Source organism: Chanos chanos, chromosome 4 (assembly GCF_902362185.1).
Source record: "Chanos chanos chromosome 4, fChaCha1.1, whole genome shotgun sequence".
Lineage (NCBI taxonomy): Eukaryota > Metazoa > Chordata > Actinopteri > Gonorynchiformes > Chanidae > Chanos > Chanos chanos.
Window position 1 is genome coordinate 48,162,498 of NC_044498.1, and position 19,082 is coordinate 48,181,579.

At 43.0% G+C, this 19,082-nt stretch overlaps 1 protein-coding gene across 3 annotated transcripts in view; it reads left to right on the top strand.

Moving 5' to 3' along the window:
* Window positions 1-650: 650 nt before the first annotated feature.
* gbf1 (golgi brefeldin A resistant guanine nucleotide exchange factor 1) overlaps window positions 651-19,082 on the top strand; it is a 65,757-nt gene continuing 47,325 nt past the window's right edge. For all 3 annotated transcript variants that reach the window (XM_030772569.1, XM_030772568.1, XM_030772570.1), the window contains exons 1-3: window positions 651-734; window positions 2,847-2,949; window positions 3,487-3,553. In XM_030772569.1, coding sequence (XP_030628429.1) covers window positions 733-734; window positions 2,847-2,949; window positions 3,487-3,553 — 172 coding nt within the window. In that variant the 5' untranslated portion in view covers window positions 651-732. The remainder of the gene's footprint in view (window positions 735-2,846; window positions 2,950-3,486; window positions 3,554-19,082) is intronic.

The following is a 19,082-nucleotide window of genomic DNA, read 5'->3' on the forward strand; positions in this document are numbered from 1 at the left end:
TACTATTTTAACATGAACTATGAGAGCAATACATAGAATGGGAAAACTGTGTGAATCACTGAAAAAGACTAGTAGATTCCCAGGTTTACATATTAGTCTACAGATCTGAATTCTTAGGACTTTAAAGTAAACCAACAATTCACAGAGTATGACATAAACAAATAGAATGGAATTTGGCGGAATGTCTTTAGACGGCCATTTAACTTACGCTGACAGTAAAACTTTATTGCCCCTTGGTTGCATAATATGGAAGGTTTGTCACAGCCAAATTAGTTGAAGGTTTTTGCAATCTGGAGGATACCCCCTGGCTTTCGTCATCAGTGAGATTCAACCAGCCTTGATGCGCTCTGGGATTTTATTGTAGTCCCTCCCAGTTTGTTTACAACAAATCACTTTGCTTTGATCCGTGTATGTTTCAGCTGGGGGCGTTCGCTTAACGTCATAAAAAATGACAAAATACATAAGACTGTTTTAAACCATGCTTGTGAACCAGTTGTGGTAGATTTTATAGGGGCATGTGTCTTTAGGAAGAGAAATCATTAAGACGATTGGCTACGTGGCTGTCATTTTCAGTTTCGCTTGATCAAGCTAGGTTGCACCCAAGCTTTTTCCACGTCAGTAAGTTACTAAGCTAGCCCATCAGCTAGCTAACCGGTGTGCTTGTACCATTTCCTACCTGTATCAGTACGACTAAGACTTTGGACATGATAATTAAGCGTACCGTTGCTTAAAATGTAAGAATCTATTAAGCTGGTGTCTTTAACTTGCAGCATTTTCATGTCTGTTGTGACCACAAGAAGTTACTCATATTTTGGTTATTGTTTGCTTCTAGCTTGCTAGCTAGCTGTCCAAATCAGTGGAAATCGAACAGAACGCCATTTTGGACTCGCTGTTGTGCAGGTAGGGTTCTGTCATTTTGTGCACTATGACAGATTGAGTAGACTACCTGTGTGTATTACAGATACTACCTGTTGACATTTCAGATAATGCTAACTGAGTGGTCATTGATGAGTTGTTGACACAAGGCAGTGGCCTTGACGTGGCTTATGGCTAGCATGCTAGAACACAGTGTAGTGCCCACTGAATGATGGGTCAAAGCTACTATGGGGATCCCTGGTTAATCAGCTTTTCACTCTAATTGGCGGAGCAGCTGCGACGCATGTCCCCGACAGTAAATTATTCTCATTTTATGATTGAGAGTAGCCAGTCGTCTTTTAAACAATTGTTTGCTAAGGGTTGCGCCAATCTTTGAATGTAAGTGTTGACTGGTAAAGAGACTGCTGTCAAGGCTTGGCTGGTTAGCTTGCTAGCTATGTAACATCCACTCCACAAATCATATAACCTAATGTACGTATTAGTTAACATGGTTATTTAAGATTAAGCCAGTTAACATTCAAGGTAAGTGTTCGTCGTGTACCATGTAAAAGAATTGTCAGTGCTGTGTGTGGTGTACACCGGCTGTAAACGTATTGAGGCCTGGTCAAGTGTTGGTTGCCAGCTATCTTGAAATTTAGCTAGCATAGCTCGACAACGTAGCTTTGCTGCCTGTCATTACGTGGCGTATCGTCTCACTGACGTCGATAAATCTAGGTCCCTTAGGGACACAGTGCCAGATAGTCACGACTAGGACTCTTCTGTACATTACAGGTGAATTATGTACAACTTGGCAGCTTCTTGCTGCAGTTGCAACACTGGATGTTGTCCTCGTAAATGCTGCTATTCTGTGCGACTGTTCTTGGGAGATGATGCGCAATGTTCTGTTTGTTTTCCAAGTATGCTCAATAAATCTGTTTGACGTTAACACCAAAGTACTACTAACAAGTAGTAATGATGCTTTAAATGACAGTCTTGTCAGTTTTGACATATCATCAGGATTGGAATGGAGAGTAGGGTTATAGCCTGCATGCATGGTGTTGAAATTTTTTTATTTGTGGATGTAGTACATTTAACACCAAGGGCTACTGTAAGTTTTCTTCAGTTGCATATTACTGAGATAAAATAGAAATGCTTAGAGTCCTTTAACGTGATTGGCAATATGTAATGTATGGAAATTAGGCAATTTAAAGTAATGGACTTAACAAAATCTGAGAGCTTTTCTCTTGCTATCTTTGATCAAGGAAGTTTTAAAGCTATCAGAATAAACGTGTCATGTTGATTATACAATCTGAACAATGCTACTTGCATTTTAGGAGAAACAGTTCACAGAGTAATATTGTTGCTTTTATTGTCATACCTATAAGCAAATTAACATTAAGGCCATGGTCTTTCTGTTGTTTTTGGTGGTCTGACATTGGTCTCCCAGAACTGAAGAGCAGGAACTGACCAAGGCTTATTGAAAGTCAGCACTGTGTAGGCTATTTTATATCATGTTTTGACATCTTAGGACCTCAGCATTACTTATCAATTCAAATGACATGAACAATGTGCCCACCATAACCCAAGCTCCAAAAGTCTTACCATTCTCTTACCGAGGGATTTTGGTGTTTGCGTTCCCTCTTTACAGTCGCTGTAGGGATAAAGCACTCAGTTTTAGGGACATCCATAAATTCCTCCCCAAATATTTAGGCTGACTGTTTGCTGTGTGGCTACTGTTTGGCGACTTTGATTGGGTCAGGCTATGTCCAGAGATGATCCATAGCTTTTAGATTATTTGGTTGTAAGATGAAGTGGTTTTGAGCACTCAATTGACATGCTTAGCAAGGACAAGGATTTTGATGTGGGATGATCTTCTGGCCCCAAGACAGAAAATAATCAAGGCAGAACATGAGCGGGGATTGCTATAAAATTTACAGTTAACATTGGTTGATGGTTGAGAACAATAAAATCTTACCCTTGTTCCTTTGCAGGTGCAGTATGGTGGACAAGAGTATATACATTGTTCAGGGGGAGATTTCAACAGTTGTTGGTGTCATTAAGAGAAACTCTAGATGGAATCCCCACACTCCCCTGGTAAGTCCATTAGTATAACATAACAGATAATGAGAGCGAGGCACTCTATCCTCTTAAGGCTGATACACACACACACACACACTCACACATACACACTCTCACTTACTCTCTCACAAGCCATCATGGTATTAACTGTGAAAGAGTAACAACCAATTAACAGTGTTGTGAAATAAAAAAAACTGCGTTGTTGAAATGATTGTGCAAGAACCGATATCAGTGACAGGAAGCTGCCTCTCATTAACTCAATCAAAACTCTGTTTTGTGTTTGCTCTCCTACCAACCACTTAATCTGCCCATAAATCACTGCAAAATAAGTGCTCCGTCAACTAGTAATAGTTATTATAATAGGTTGCATATTTAGTCTGAATGGGCCTTTAAACTCTGGTTTAGAACCAGGTCACATGTCCAGACCTTAACTGGCTTAGGAGGTGTGATTAAAATGAAATGAGTTTTTGACCAGTTGTTGGGAGCATCAGGCACTAAATTTTATCTCACAGAACTGCTGAACTGAAAATACTTCTTTTTGCTTTTCTGCAGGATGAAGAACAAGACCCACTACTAAATAGCTTTAGCCATTTGAAGGAGATTCTCAACAACATTAAAGGTGAGCCATCTTCTAATGTGAACCGTTACCAGTTATTATGACTCATGACGCCATTTACTTTAAACTCAGCATCTCAAGCGATGCATCTGGCATAAGGCAAAGCCTTACTCTGCATGTGTTCACCGTAACTGGGATCCCGCAAGTCACGAAAAACGGTTTTATCATACAGTTGTTTCTGATGGCCCTCAGCACAACCACTATCTCATCAACTGAATCTGACCAACAAAGAACAAACCCGTAAACAGAATCGCCCATGGGCGAATGAAAATGACTGCAACAATCTCAGCCAGTCTCAAGCTGTGCATGTTCAAAAAGATCTGATTCAAAACAAAACAAAAAGAGAACAGTAGTAATACTAAAAACAGCAGTGGTACTAAAATCAGTAACGAATACCTCTAACAGTTTTAAAGTTCGCTCTCCCAGAAACACAGGAATAGTTTGAACATACCACTTTATTTTTTTCAGTCAACTGTAACGTGCAGAAAAGCCAACTGACCACATCAAAAGGCTCAGTTTTCGTTCTGCTCTGATCCCTGCGGTGGAGCTCCTCGCTGCAGGGAGTCCGTGACTCCCTTTCACCTGTTGGGCTCTCCGTGTAGGGACTCTCTGCTGAGCTATTTAAGTCAACATGATCTCACGACTTGCAGTTGGCGCAAAAAATCCTACAATCGGGACTGTTAACGTGAGGGATATAAAGGGTTAATATTTGTGAGGTTTCATGCAGTATGGTTTTCGACATTTCGTATTAGTTTGACTTTTTTTTTTTCTTCATTTGATTGTATGTTTGCAAAAATGTGCGAGAATCACGTCATGACTAACAAGTCCCGACCTCCGTCCCTCCGTGCATTTTTTCCGTGTTTCTTTTTGTCATTAATAACAGTTGCTTGCTGCTGTTTGTATTTTGGTAAACAACTTCCCTGCCGTTTCCAAGACGGACATGTAATCCGGATGCATTACGAGCAACTGATTCAAACTGAGATTGAAGACCTTTTTTTTTTTTTTTTTTTCTGTCTGGAAGAAAGACTAACTAGGCTAGCAACACTTGCAGGGTGAATTACTGTTGCCACCTGTAACTGAGACCAGTGTTTCTCCTCTCTTGTCCTGGAGACCCACGAGACAGACTGTTTTTGCCCTAGGCAAGCACAACCACACCTGACTTAATTTATCGACTGGTTACTGAGCCATTGGCTACTTAATCTAACTGTGCTGGATCCTGGCATTAGCCCAGATGTGCACTCTAGGATTGGGGTTGAGAACCGCTGGCTTAAACCACTGGTTCTCTCAGTCCATTCAGTCCATTCCTCAGTGTCCCTTTGCCCTGTTTATCTTTGCTTCAGCCTCTCATGATGACAGCTGATACAGCTAAACACAGGTTTAATGATTAATTGATCAGTGGAATCAGAGGCGCTAGAGCTTTACTGAAACAGGGAATGTGCAGGGGAAAGGGAGACTTTGAGGACCAGTTTAGGAACCACCGTCTTAAATAGTGGAGAGCTAACATATGAGACAAGTGCCAGATGAATTGTGTTTTGTCATTTCATCATTTGATGATTCTACCGAGAAATATTTTATTGTGTCACTATGCATATGGTCACAGTGAAATACCAAATATTTCGGTATTTTAAATGTTGTGGTACTTGCTGGCTTTAATTAATTGTCTGAAGCCTCCGCTCGCAAAATTATTTTCTGTCAAGACGGGGGACGAACCTTTTTCTCCGGTGAGATGAAACCAAAAGGTATCGCATTGAAATTTTTTTTTTTTGTCTAAAGAGCGAAAGCATATTTAGTCAGGTGTGGGCCAAATTTCCACAGAGGAAAGTGGTGGCCTTTTCATAGTTAGTCAATATTATCTTTCACAGTGTCTTACTGTTGGGTTTTTAGTCTGCTCTATGATTTTAAGGGGTCCCATTGAAACTATATCAGTGTTTGTTCATTTAGTTATCCAAATGCCTCGTAATGAACAAGACTGCTAAGGTAAATGTTATGCTGTGGTGTGCAAGTGTTCTCTTTGGGTTGTAATGAAATTTCCTCCCATGAACATCCTTTGACGATAGAGAGAGAGAGAGAGAGAGAGCGTGCTGTCTTTTCCTGGTCTGTGAGAGAGGGAGCTGTCTGGTTAAACCTGAAGTGTTGATGGAGATCCTGGCCGTTAATCTTGTCTGACCTGATTCGACCTGGATCAGTAAAGGAAACGCACTTTATGATTTAACATACGACTGTTACACGGCTCTTTATAAAAACCAAGGTCTGTGTTAATGTATAGCGGACGAATGATTCGACTCCGTTCTCCAGAGTCACCGATGATGAAACTGAACAGCTGTTTCAGATAGGATAGGATGGGGTATGTGCAAGCTGTCAAATTAATTTAAACAAACATTTCTGAAAATCAGAGATGCTTGAGATGTCGAGATGGGTCAAGCAATGATGTGTGACTTTTTTTGACGGGTAGCACAGGGTTTCTGCATTCTCAGACCTTTTTTTTTTTTTTTTTTTTTGATCATTTGGGATCACCTCTGTGTCCCGTGTTTTGACTCGTCAGTCAGACGATCAATCGTAAAACGATGCAGTTTTTGTTCGTTTTGCAGAAGAAGACAAAGACAGTTTAAAGCTTAAAGACAGATCTCAGCAGTGACCGGCATCTCGCGTGCACGTTTAAATTCTTTGTTCTTAAAACGGTCGATTGACAGGAAACACGATCCTTATCATGTCTCAGCTCTTGCGTTTTGCTTTGCCCAGTCGGCTACAGTGACATCTGTAGTTTACTTACAGAACTGCAGTAAACAACATCTTAAGCAATACTCCTGCAAGAAGGTCTTCAGATGCAGTGGCATTTCATTGAATGAAGTTCTTAAAGTAAAGTAAAGTCAACGTTTCCTAGCCTTTCCCAAGGCAGTCGAATGTACTGAGGTTCAGTTTTACATGCAGGCCCATAGCTGCTATATATACAGTCCTTGTGACTAGGCTGCACAGCAGAACTTTTGGCATTCGTTCTCCACCTTTTTAAAAAGTATTCTAAACATAAGGGAAAAAAAATGATGGGCGCCAGTGGAGGATACATAAATTTCCCCAAAAGTCGGCCAAACTTTGTTTGACACTTTTCAGCGTTAGTCTACACCAACTTTTAATATGGTTTAATTTACTTCATACTTCATGACAAAAGATCAGGGCAGATATTATTGGAAGCGCCTAGTTGTGTTCCTGAGGGATTTATAGCTCGTTTACATTATGTGTAGCCTCTTCATTCACTCCAGTGATGTTCATGTTCACCCTAAGAGTAAGAATAAAAGTTGGCTGACAAAAAAAAAAATTGTTAGGATGGGTAGTTTAGTGGTCCTGTCGCTGAAATGGTTAGGAGAGGGAGAGCAAAAGCTAAAGCTAGAGGTTGAAAGTATGAATGGAAAATTTGGAATGAATTTCTTAGCTTCTTGTCCTTTTTGTTTGCAGTGTTTTCTGTCCCCCCCCCCTTCAGAGGATACCCCTAAGTGTTCAGTGAAAAATGATCCTTGGCCATGTACCTCAGTGGATAAACATGAAGACTCTCCATTCAGCCCATGGGAGTTGAAAGTGGCGCTCAGCGCGGCCAGTCCTGATTGATCATGCTGAATGCCTGTTTGTATGTGTGTGTGTGTATTAATAGAGGGGTGTGAGCTGATGTTCTCTTCCACCCCTGTCAGCTCTGTGGTTCGGCAGCCACCGCATCGTCATTCTTCTACGACGGCAACCAAGGCCACTCCATCTAAAGCAGAAAGAGAGAGAGAGAAAGAGAGAGAGAAGGAGAGAGAAGGATAAGGGCGAAAAGACAGAGGGAGAGAGAGGGAGAGAGAGAGAGAGAGAGAGAGAGAGAGAGAATGAGTAATTGAGAGGGCAAGAGGCAGTCTGTCCCTCTCTCTCTCTCTCTCTCTCTCTCTCTCAAGGGAATGCAGCTTCCATTGAGATGGACAGGCGCGGCTGCTTTTGGGGCCTGGGAGGAATCTGGTGCACAGTCCCCTCCTGCGCACACACACACACACACACACACACACACACACACACACACACACCAAAGCCCTTGTTAGTGCTCCAGCCTCAGCGCTGAGAAACAAGTGTTGGCTTTCATTCACCCAATTCACAGTGTTCTGCGCTGGTTGTTTGTTTGCATTTCATTAATCCTAGTTCAGGTCGACGACCATATCAAATGAGTAAACCTCCGCGTCTTAGCTTGTGGAGTGTCAGCTGTCTCCAAGATTATCAATTCTAAATACAACAGATCTACATTCTCTCTTTAAACTCTTTTGGAAACTTTCCAGTCTCGTTCTGGCTGCCCCTATAGTTTTTTCCTCTCCAAGCCATTAGCCAGGTTAGTTTACAAGGCACGCTTATCTATGCTCTGATCAACTCTGTTCTGATTTTAATTGGTGTCTTACAATTTTTGAATACCCTATTGTAATTTTACTATTCTTCTTTATTAAATCATGTTGGAAAAACTTCACCCAGGAGATTTTCCATCTGTTCTGCTCATGAAGTGACGTGAAATTTTGCCTTCTGTTCTGAAATATCCTGGTCTTGTTCAGCCTCCATCACACCTGACTCTTTCCATACCCTGATGAGAAATGGACACTGGAAAAGCAGATCAGATCACCAGTGTAAAGTCCACAGAGGTCTGTCTCATGTACTGGCCAATATGTTTCTTGCTCTGTGGACCTCAGTCCTCACTCCTCAAAGATCTGATATTACAACTGAGATACAGGAGGAAGAGCGCGGTTGAAAATCAGCTCGTGTCCACTTGACTTTCACCAATTAAAAAAAAATGCTTGCTGGCAAAGTAAAGGAACTAACTATGAGTCGCGTTTACCAAGTGTTTGCTTTAGGTCACTGTTGACTCTGGACCTTGCATCTTTTCTGTTCCGTTCTTTTCTTTTCTTTCTTTTTTTTTTTTTTGGTTCCAAGTTTTGTTGGGTGGGCTGCTGTTTGGTAGGACCAGCTGTCTTCTTAATGAAAGTGCGGTGATGCCATTCACACTGTGGGTATTTTTCTGCCTTCTAAGAAGAGGGAAAAAAAAAGCAACCGCCAAAGGAAATATGGATTAGCCCCTAAAGATTTCCTGGCCACTTTCTCTGCCTTGATAAAGGTTCTATTCTCCTTCCTGTGCACTGGCCGTGTGATTGGCAGGAGCATGTGCTGCGTGCGGCAGCGTGCAGCTGGAAGTATATCATCTACAGTCTTGGTTGGGTAAATATAGCAGGGAGACTTGTCAGCCAGAGAGATGGATTGTTCTGGGAAAGGAAGTGTTGTCTCTAGTTCCACAAAAAAAAAAATTGTACACTTCTGGAATGGAACCATTTTTTTTTTTTTTCCTTTCCCTTATTTCTGAAACAAAGAGTACACAGTCAAGAATCTGGAGTGATGCTGGAGCATTTGTTGGTTCTTTCTCAATCCCTCTCCCACACAGTCCACACAGATACCAGGTCTCCTGATCATGGGTCAGCTTGGTTGGATGCCTATGCTGACGAGAACTTCTGAACTCCACTAAACACTGGTTCTGCTGTGACGGTCCCGTCTCTGCTGTGTAAATGTAGAGAAGTCAAATTCTAGAACTTTCCTCCTTGTCATTCTTGTTGCTCTTAGAAACTAGCCTGGATCTTGCTTCTTTTCACGACTCTTTCAACGAAGAGCTTGTATTAGGAACTTTGTTTTCTGAGACATATATATGTATATTTTGTTTAAACAAATGTTTTATTATTCGTTTTAAAACCAGTTTTTCCCTGCCCCTCTGAGGGTAGTCATTTCTCACCAAGATCCTTCACGATACTGGTGAGAACAATGATCTGATTCCACAGAAGTGATGCTCGTAAGCCTCATGGAGACTATAAGAGTGTAGTTTCCCCTGTAGATAAAGATGCCGTCTTTTGCTCCTTATTTCCCAGTTAAACATGACGGCAGGGAAACTTTAAACTGTGATCCGCTAACATTTCTTTACCCCCACTCATAGTTTAATTGAACTTAATCTTGCAATTAATAATTTTGTATCTAATCAGTTAATGCATTTAAGGTGGAAGGCAACAAATTGTCCAACTAGACCTGCCCACCAATAGACGTTGGGGAAAATTGTGAGCCAATATGGGCTTGAATGGCTTGTTCATGTCATTCACATGGTCTTGGGTATATCGTTCTTCTCTGTTGACAGGCCAAGACTTGCAGACATGCGTTTGCTAATCCTGAACTACTTTGGAATTACAAACAAGAAATCTGAAGGTGACAAATGGACGTTGGAGTAATATTTTGTAGCTTTATTTGAGAACCTCTTCCAATTTTGTCATTCATTAGCTTTCTGTGTCTCGAACATGCAAGGTTTTTTCAAAGCATTGGAAAAAACTCTTGTGTCTTTTGGCAAAAGCGTGACTGTTCTGGAAATCCAGAGCATTTGTAAGGACAACATTTCCTTTGTGGACGTGCGGTGTGAACGCTGAACCGAGCGACGTGATGGAGTGTCAGGTTGAATAATTTATTTATTTCTTTTTTACGTGTCGGGCCGACTGCAGAGAACGGTGCCACCAGCGTGCAGGGAGAGGGGATGGAGACGGCTTTTTTTTTTTTTTTTGATTCATTCAGGAACACAGTCCTGCTCTTTTTCTTGCCTTTCAAACATGATCTGGATTGCTTTGATGGCCAACCCCTGCCAGAGCCTTTTAAAGCTTTAAATCTTTCCCTCTATCTTCTCTCCCTCCCTCACCCCCCACCCCCCACCCATAAATCTTAGGTTTGATAAGTCTGTGGAGGAAGCCGTCAAACTAAATCCTCTCATTTTTATTCATACAAATACAGGTTTAAGCATTCCGACAACCGCGTGATCCAAAGACGGGGCTGCTTTTGATTGACAGCTCCCTCTGTCTCCTCCTTCAACCCCCCCCCCCCTTCTTTTTTTTTTTTTTTTTTTGGAACAATAACGAAATTCACAGGCACACCTCTAATTGACTGGTATCACCAGAGCTCTCGATGCTGGTGATTTGATGGTCATTGAGTTGTTGAGTCAACATTGAACTGATGCTTTGCTCAGTGACTTCTGACCTTTTCAGTAATTATCTTTTTGTCTTTTGAAGAAATGAACAGGCATCCTTTCTAGATGTAAACTCTTGGAGAAATTAAAATTGATCAGTGATATTAAAGTTTTTTTTTTTTTTTTAATTTTCCTGAAGTTTGTCCTTTTTGCCCTAATTAGTATTTAGTATTTAGTTCTTGTTCTTTATTTTTTCTTTCTTTCATAATCTCTAAATGATGCCACTACTAATTGCCCCATTTCCATTATCCCCCACCACTATCAAGACAAAGTGGTTAATTTTTTTTCTGGTATTTCTGAAGTATGTTGATCGGCAGCATATTTACTAGAGATGTTTACAAATAACAAATATCAATTTTTTTTCCCTTTTTAGTTTCCATTATTTTTATGTGATAAGATCTCAGCAAACCATTTTTCCTTCTGTCTTTCCTCCTGTCCCTCTCTCCTACATCCACACACACACACACACACACGTGCACACGCACACACATGCACACACACACGCACGCACACACGAAATGCACACACACACACACACACACACGCACACACACACGCACACACACAGACACACACACGCTTGCCATAGTCTTTGTAGGAGCTCAAGGTCAAGTATTAGCAGTCTTGGGCTCACAGCTGTGCTTTGGTCCTGCTGTTCCTGGGCCTGAACACGTGGGAATCACCCAGATCCACCACGCTCCTTTGCCATCCGATATCCGCACATATATCATGCCCAAATGAACCGCAAGAATGCACTCTGGCAAATGCCTCATAAGGAGGAGAGCCATTAGTCAGATCAGACGACTCCTTATGCAAATATGTTTACTCATGAGTGAAACTGCAGAAGACAACTGCCCTCGGATCAGTTCTTAAAAGGGAAAAAATTGGATTCCTGTATTTTCTTTCGCCAGATCATAAGTAAAATTTAGTTGGCTGAAAATAGTAGTGCAATTTATCTCAACCTGAATGATTTTTTTTGTTTTTAATACAAACTGTACATGGGGAGTAATGAAAGGATAAACTGACGTGCCTCTGTTTGTTGACCAGATGCTTTGATATCTGTTTGGAGAAACCCCTGTACAGTCGAGTACAGTTCGACAGACGGTCCCTTATTGTGACCAGACTGACTACCCTAATCTATGCAAGGAGAGTGTATGATATTTACCCAGAAATGCCTTGTCTGCTACACATCATGTTGTGCATTTAAGACCCAGAGAATTCTCATTAGCATTTATGCTAAGCTGTGGACTTAGAGGAAGGAGAGCCTTTCTCTCCCCTAACTCTGTGAATGTCAGAGAGACGGGATAGAGGCCCCAACCTGTCGAACAGCGAGAGTTTGACTGGAAGGAATTTACAACTGCTGTCCCCTGAGGACGATGGCCTCCTTCCTATTACTCCGACATCAGAGGCCGAGATTTCCATTACGACGCGGGTCTGTCTCCGTTTCCCGCTCCTCCATCTTTGCGTCTGCTTTCCGCGCGGCAGAGAATTTGGACAGCGTTCTCGGCGACTAGCTTTTCTCAATCTAATGTTCCCGCCTCTGAAACTTCTTTGAGCGGTCGTCCGTTGGTATTCTATCCATGAGAAACTTTATATAACATTTATAAATGCCCTATAAACATGTAATTATATATATATGACCGGATAATATCTTGTTATGACAGCCATGTTATAAATACACTCTTACATTTTGTGACACCAAATGTTGACATTTAACAGGCGGGGAAGATATGACTGTTAACAGTCTGTGAAATAGTCATAAGGTGATGTCAGTTTACCACCAATGTATTCAGAAACATCGAGACATCTTATGTTCGTCTTGTAACCAGCCAGCCAGCCAGCAGTAATGAACTGAATGCTTTGTATTGTAAACAGTTGTGGCAAGGGGAGGGGAGGGGGGGCACCATTTTCTTTTTCCCCACATCTTGCCATTTTATTTATGTAAAATAAAGTCGGACCCTGCCACTAAAGGTAGTAGCTGTTTCAATATTAGATGTTCAAGTTACCAGTTTTGTGAGTGTCAACAGAACCAACCAAACGAAAAATACCCTCACTGAGGGACCTGTGTCTTGCCTTGGAGAGACCTTACATATCCTGTGTAATCTGGCTGATGTAGCTGCCGTTTTTTCTGTCATATTCACAGAAACGGGTGGTAGATGCTTCACCGAAGGTCGTGCGAAGTCATGCAGTTTCATTAGAATTATTACATATGTTTTGATGAGAAAAGGTGCTTTAAACAGCGAAGCATCAGAGTGTGGTTTGACAGGAGAGAGTAGCTCAGTGTTGTACGTGATGGCTTTGGTTTTCTGTATTTTCAGGGACACTCGTTTGTTGTGGTATGGAGTATAAATTAAATGGCTTTGTGACAAACAACAGGTGGTGTGGTCCAGTGACCCGCTACGTTCCAGCCTTTACTGTGGGTCTTCGAGATCATTGAGCGAGCGGATGTCTCATTGTTTTTGCTTGGTCGGCCAACTATTCCTGTTTTTTTTTTTTTTTTTTTTAACAACAGCGTTTTGACAAGATCTCAACTTTTTTTTTTTTCTTCTGTGAGAGCAAGCAAACATTGAGCCATCAGTTAGCCAACTTACAAACTATACAAGTCATGTCACCCCGAGGTGTAGCCAGAGGAATTTATAATGAATGTTTAGCCCAGCGGTGGTTGCACTGCTTGGCTCTCAGAGGCAGGAGATGCCACTCCGCTGCTGCGGGATGGCAGCGTGTACCCAGTGTCTTCTGTCCCGTCGTAGTAAAAGTGCCCGTCAGTTTGGATGATGAATGTCGATCTCTGCTAGGCCAGGCAGCCACCCAACGCTGGTTAGTAGCTGTAAATCTGACCAGTTAACAGTGCTCTAACCGGCAACTGACAGGCGGGGCTTAGGCCCGGAGCGAGGAGGGGGATGCAACTGTTGTCCTGTTTCAGAGCCACTCAGCAATGTGCTGAGAGCATGGAGAGGCCCAGTACCCTACCATTAATCATGCCTACGCTTTAGAGAGAGAGAGAGAGAGAGAGAGAGAGAGAGAGTGAGAGAGAGAGAGAGAGAGAGAGAAGCCAGGGTTATATGTGTTTGGATGGTTGGGGTGTGTGGAGGTGTGTGTGTGTGCGCGCGCGCGCGCGTGTGTGTGTGTGTTTGGGGGGTGGAGTGAGGGGGTGGGGGAGGTGGGGGTTTGTCCAAATGTGCTGACAGGAACAGAGGGCAAGAAGGGGAGCATAGCAAACCACCCCACTCCCGCCCCTTTTGCCTCCATCCTCATCTAAACATCTAACCCCACCAACCCTGAGAATTCAAGGGGGGGTGGAAAGGTGGGGGGGGGGGGCACATAGAGCCGATCAAGGCATGCCACAAGCAAGGTTAAAACAAAGACCACTGCTTATTCTTTCCCCCCGGGGTCCTCTTTAAACCACTTGTTCTGCAGATATGAGCACTCTTTAAAACACAGTGGGAAGGAGTGTTTTGTGGTCAAAATCACATTTCTTATTCTTCAGTTGAACTTGAATACAGCCATGCTCTACCTTTTTGTAGTATGAGTATGGCTACATAGTTAAGGCTGTAAATGCGAATTGGAAACAAATAAAGGCAAAAACAGATGTTCTAATTAAAGAATTTGGTTTAAAAAAATACATTTTGTGCTCATTGAACATGCAACTGCTGTAGTTTTGTGTAACGCTTTAGGGGAAATCGATTTGTACTTCAAAGCTTAACATGCTCTCAGAATAGCCCCACTTCTTCTGCAGTGAGCGGCTGAGACATGAAAGTGTCTTCTGGAGTTACACTCGCAGCTTTTGTTTTGTGGTCGGCAATAATCCCCCGTCAAGTCAGCAGATGATCCTGAACAAACAGAACTTCATAATTACTTTCTGCCATGTGCATTGATATCGCTCTTGTGCAAATATCAATTTCCCCTCATGCTCTATTATAGCTATGACTTAACGACCGGCTGTCTGAGAACTACACAATTCATGTTGTGTAGAAGCTGTACTAGTCCAAACTCGTGTTTCCTCCAAACTGTAGGGTGGAGTTTTTTGATGTTTCCCTGATGAGAAACAGGTTGTTTAGCAAAAGCGAAATTGAACTGATCTAATCGTGTTTCAACGATTAGTCTCAATGAAAGGGTTTGTTTTCTGCTTCTTTTGTGTCAGTAAAACCCTAAACAAAGATTGCTGATGGATGCTTGAGTCGTTTTTTGATATCAGTGTATTGCAATAATGGTTCTGTTTGGTCAGTCAGACCTGGGTCTACCTGCCTAATGTGAAAGCGGTAACAGCAAACTCACAGAAGGATTTAGTGTTTCGGTGTGCACGGGCGGGATTTCGCTTTAATGTTCTGTTAAGCGTTTTCTTATGAGGTGGTAATTGGTCCGGTGCTATGTGACTTGCAGCGAGCATCTACAACCCCCCCCCCCCCCAACACACGCGCGCACACACACACACACACCCCACCGTACACACCCCCCGCCCCTCACCCACCCCAACCCAAACGGTAACAAAGAGAGGGCTTTGGCCCCCGGTGTTGCCCTAATGGCTCCACACTGGGAGTCGAGGACATTCATGAAGTGTGGGGTATTAAGGTGGGTTTGGACCGTTTCATCACCCTCCGAGCCTCCGCTTCCTCATGTCGGGGGTCTGCTCTAAAAACAACCCGCACCACCATTTGGTGACACTTTGATGAGGCGGCTGGCATTTTCGAGATTGACGAAACGACACGGTATTGGCAATTTTTGGACGAGGGGCAAGTGTTTGCTTTCAACGTGCAAACGGGCGGCGTGCTATGTTTAACTTACACAAGGCTGAGGTAAATTTAGAGAGGTGAAGGGGGGGGGGGGGGGGGGGGGGGGGGGGGGATGGGCTCAATTGTCTTAGCGTGGGGGACAGTTTATGTTTCTCAGTATGGCCGGCACCCCACGGCCAAAGGTTTTCTCCTTTTAATGAATCATTTTGAAACAGGTCACCGCCGTAATCCTAATGCAATTTGGATTCCTGGTGGGATCTGGAATGTCCCATAGATCTGACTTGCAATCCTGGTAAACCTGGAAGGTGCCAGGTTAAGTCTGGGATCCAGGCCGTCTGCTTTCCCAACGGCGTGGAATATTAATACATCTTTCAGTTAAATCTGTGTAAGCTGACCATTAGCTGGGTAACGTTACATTAAAATTTATGTGTTTCTTTTATATGTGGCTATTGCGTTCCCCATTTTCGAGAAGAACTTAGTCAGGCAATCGTACTTTCCATGGATGCGTATCTCACCCTTGTCTTGTTTGAGGTGTGCACTTTTTTTTTTTAGGTCTAATACCGCCGCAGAAATATGGAAGTTTTCTAGAAAAACAAAAAACATTCTCGACATTCTTAGCCTCGTGTTAATCATCACACGAAATATTCTCTCTCTGTCTCTATTCTTATCCGAGAGACTGTGCGTCTGTTGTTTTTCCATTCTCTGCAGGCACACAGTAGGAAATAAAAGAAGAGTAAATCATGTGTAAGTCATGAGGTCACGTCAGGAGCACTTTAACTGTCTGTCTGCTGTCTGTGGGTGCACACATTTAAATGCCTGGGGCTATACACGGAGCCGTGACTCCGCTCCTGTAAGTTATATGGACAAAGCATGTCTCTTAAGCCTTCCCCTGTCCAACGTCCCTCAAATCAGTTGGGAACTTCTACACAGGTTTGTTAAGTCATTCAAATGTGCAAGTTACATTGAAAGAAACACGGCTGAGGTGTAGTGTTGGAAAATTCTGGAACTGGAAGTAAAAGAAGCAATGATATATGGAGAAAATATTAATGCAGGGAATGTTCTGGAAAAATAATGGGATTTTTTTTTCTTCTCCCTCCCCTTGTCTGTGGTGAAGATCAAATCTCCTTTGGCTGGCAGTAAAGCTAGCAATATTGATGTTCTCATCAGACCGACCGTAGAGAAAGTCTGGACGTCAGGGTTGGAGGAGTGGGGGTTTTGGGGTGTGTGTGTGTGTGTGTGTGGAGGGGGGGTTGGGTTTGTGGAAATAAGGGGGAGTATTAGTATGGCAGAGGCAATTCCTTGCTTGTGTGGCGTTCAGATCTTAAGCCAAGGGCGTCCCAGTGCGGATCACAGAGTGCCTTTATGGACTGGCCTAATAAACCTCTCTACACATGGGTGTGTGTGTAGCCTCTGTGTGTGTGTGGACGCACAGACACACACACACACACACACACTCACACACACATACCCTGCATACAGCTGCTTGTTATTTCATGCCCCATAAGGACCCTGTGACCACGCAGATTCTAATACACATATCTAATTAGATAAGCATAGCCATAGCTTTGTGCTCTCACCTCCAACTGTGATTCTCTCTGACTCTGTCTCTCTCTCTCTCCACCCCTCACTGTCGTACTTTCTTACTGTCTTTCTCGATTACACACCTAGACACACACACACACACACACGAGCACCACATGCATACATATGCAAACAAGTGTGAATATTCACATAAGTCACTTTTATTGTTGTCATCACGTTGGTTTTCTTTCCTATGTCACCCATTCAGCAGCTGCACTTTACCAATCCTACTTTTATTACATGCTGTATGGTTACAATTACAGTTTTGTAATTTTTTTTTAATATTATTTAATTATTTTGAACTTTATTAAAGTTGTAGTTCAGGACAAAAGTTGGTAATGTTGGAGTTTTCTCACTGTTTCTGCTGTAGGCTTATCCTCTCTTTGATGTTTCGATAAGGGGACAGCATGATCATACTGGTCCGAGCATATGTCTTTGCCATCACATGGAGGGCAGAGTAACATTGTGTGCGAGTGGATTTTGAACGAGGGGCCAAAAAAACCCCCCCAAAACTTTAAAAAAAACAAAAAAAAAAAAAAACAAAAGGTGTTTGCTTAACCTCAAATCGCTCCTTTCCAGTGACTTTAAACACTCCTGTCAGCTAGTACTCAGTGCATATTTTCCAGCATCGCGCCGGTTTCTCATCTGTACGCGTGACGCCGCGGTGAGAAATTCTCGTCGGGTCGACATTACGGGGAATCTGGGAGGTGATTGGCGCCGTTCTCATCGCCTTGCTCATTGAACACGTCCAGCTCGCTCTCAATTACTCCTCAATGAAATCCTCTGATGAAACTGGCCTCGTCCGCTCCAAGGCCCTGCCCGTCAAGCCCTCTGCCCTCTGTCGGCACGGAACAGATCATTGGCAGAGGCACTAACATTCAAGTGGCTGCTTGGCATTAAAAAAAAAAAAAAAAAAAAGAGCGGCTCCTATTTTTGGTCAGCAGCTGGGTTTACAGCGGAACGTGTCATAAAGGTGACATGGGTTAGAACTTTCTTGTTGGCGTCGGGGCGGGGGAAGAGAGACAGGCGGTCCAGGATGATTAAACAACTGCGAGCGATTCGGAGGGGTGGGGGTGGGGTGGGGTTTTGGAGGTTGTGTGTGTGTGTGTGTGTGTGTGTGTGTGTGTGTGGGGGGGGGGGGGGGGGGGGGGGGGGGGGGGGGGAGCGTTGTTTGAAGAGGCATAAATATTCAATCGAAAGAGGTGACATGTGCAGGGCTGTGTTTTAAACCTGTTGACGAGTGCTTCTTAAATAGAATAGGATCAATGCCGCCCGATTACAAATTTTGACAAAAGCCCGCTTGCTGACAGGGGAGGGAGACTGAAGCAGGGGACAGCCCACACAGCTGACGGGGGGACATGCTAACAACCGAGGACAACAAGGAGGTGTTGACTGCTCTGAAAGCAAAATAGACCTGCCGATATACTGCCATGCCAACCCACCCCCCCTCCCCCTGCATGAATCAGCTGCAAACATAGACACATTGAAATTGTTTTTTAACGCGCAAAAGCACAGCGATTTTCAGGTTGTTTGAATACATAAAATGCTCAGGACGGGCTTTTGTCGATCAAGGCCTTCCCTTTAAACAGCTGTCCCCGCGAAATTTATTTGAAAGCGGAGAAGGTAAGTTTATCTTGAACTGTCCCTGGGGAGTTCCTTTCAGAGTTGAATTGGATGGTTAAATCACCATGGACCTCTTGAAATTTACGCATCTTAAGAAATTCTGTGAACCTGCAGCCAACTTACCCCTACCTTATTCAGAGATAAAAAAAAAAAAAAAAAAAAATAGAATTGATCTGTGTGGTAGACTATGAATTCATCCATAAATGTGATCAGATTGCTGAAATGCTCTGGTTTATTGGACGTGGAACAGCGGTGCCAGGCCTTGCCTTCTAGGCCGAGGCATTCCTGTATCCACAGGGCAGACTCTAACCATCCCAGTAATGTCCATAAGCCCATGTTGGTTTTAAACTGTAAAAATTCCTGCTAAACTGGCAGTGCTGGCAGTGCTTATGAGTGATGAAATCCTGACCCTGAATTTACGACCTGGGAACACTTACTGAATAGCCCTGCGCCTTTTTTTTTTTTTTTTTTTTTTTAGCTCTTTCTCTCTCTCTCTTTCTCTCTCTCTTTCTCTCTCTCTCTTTCTCTCTCTTTCTCTCTCTCTGTGTCTTTTTTTTTTGGG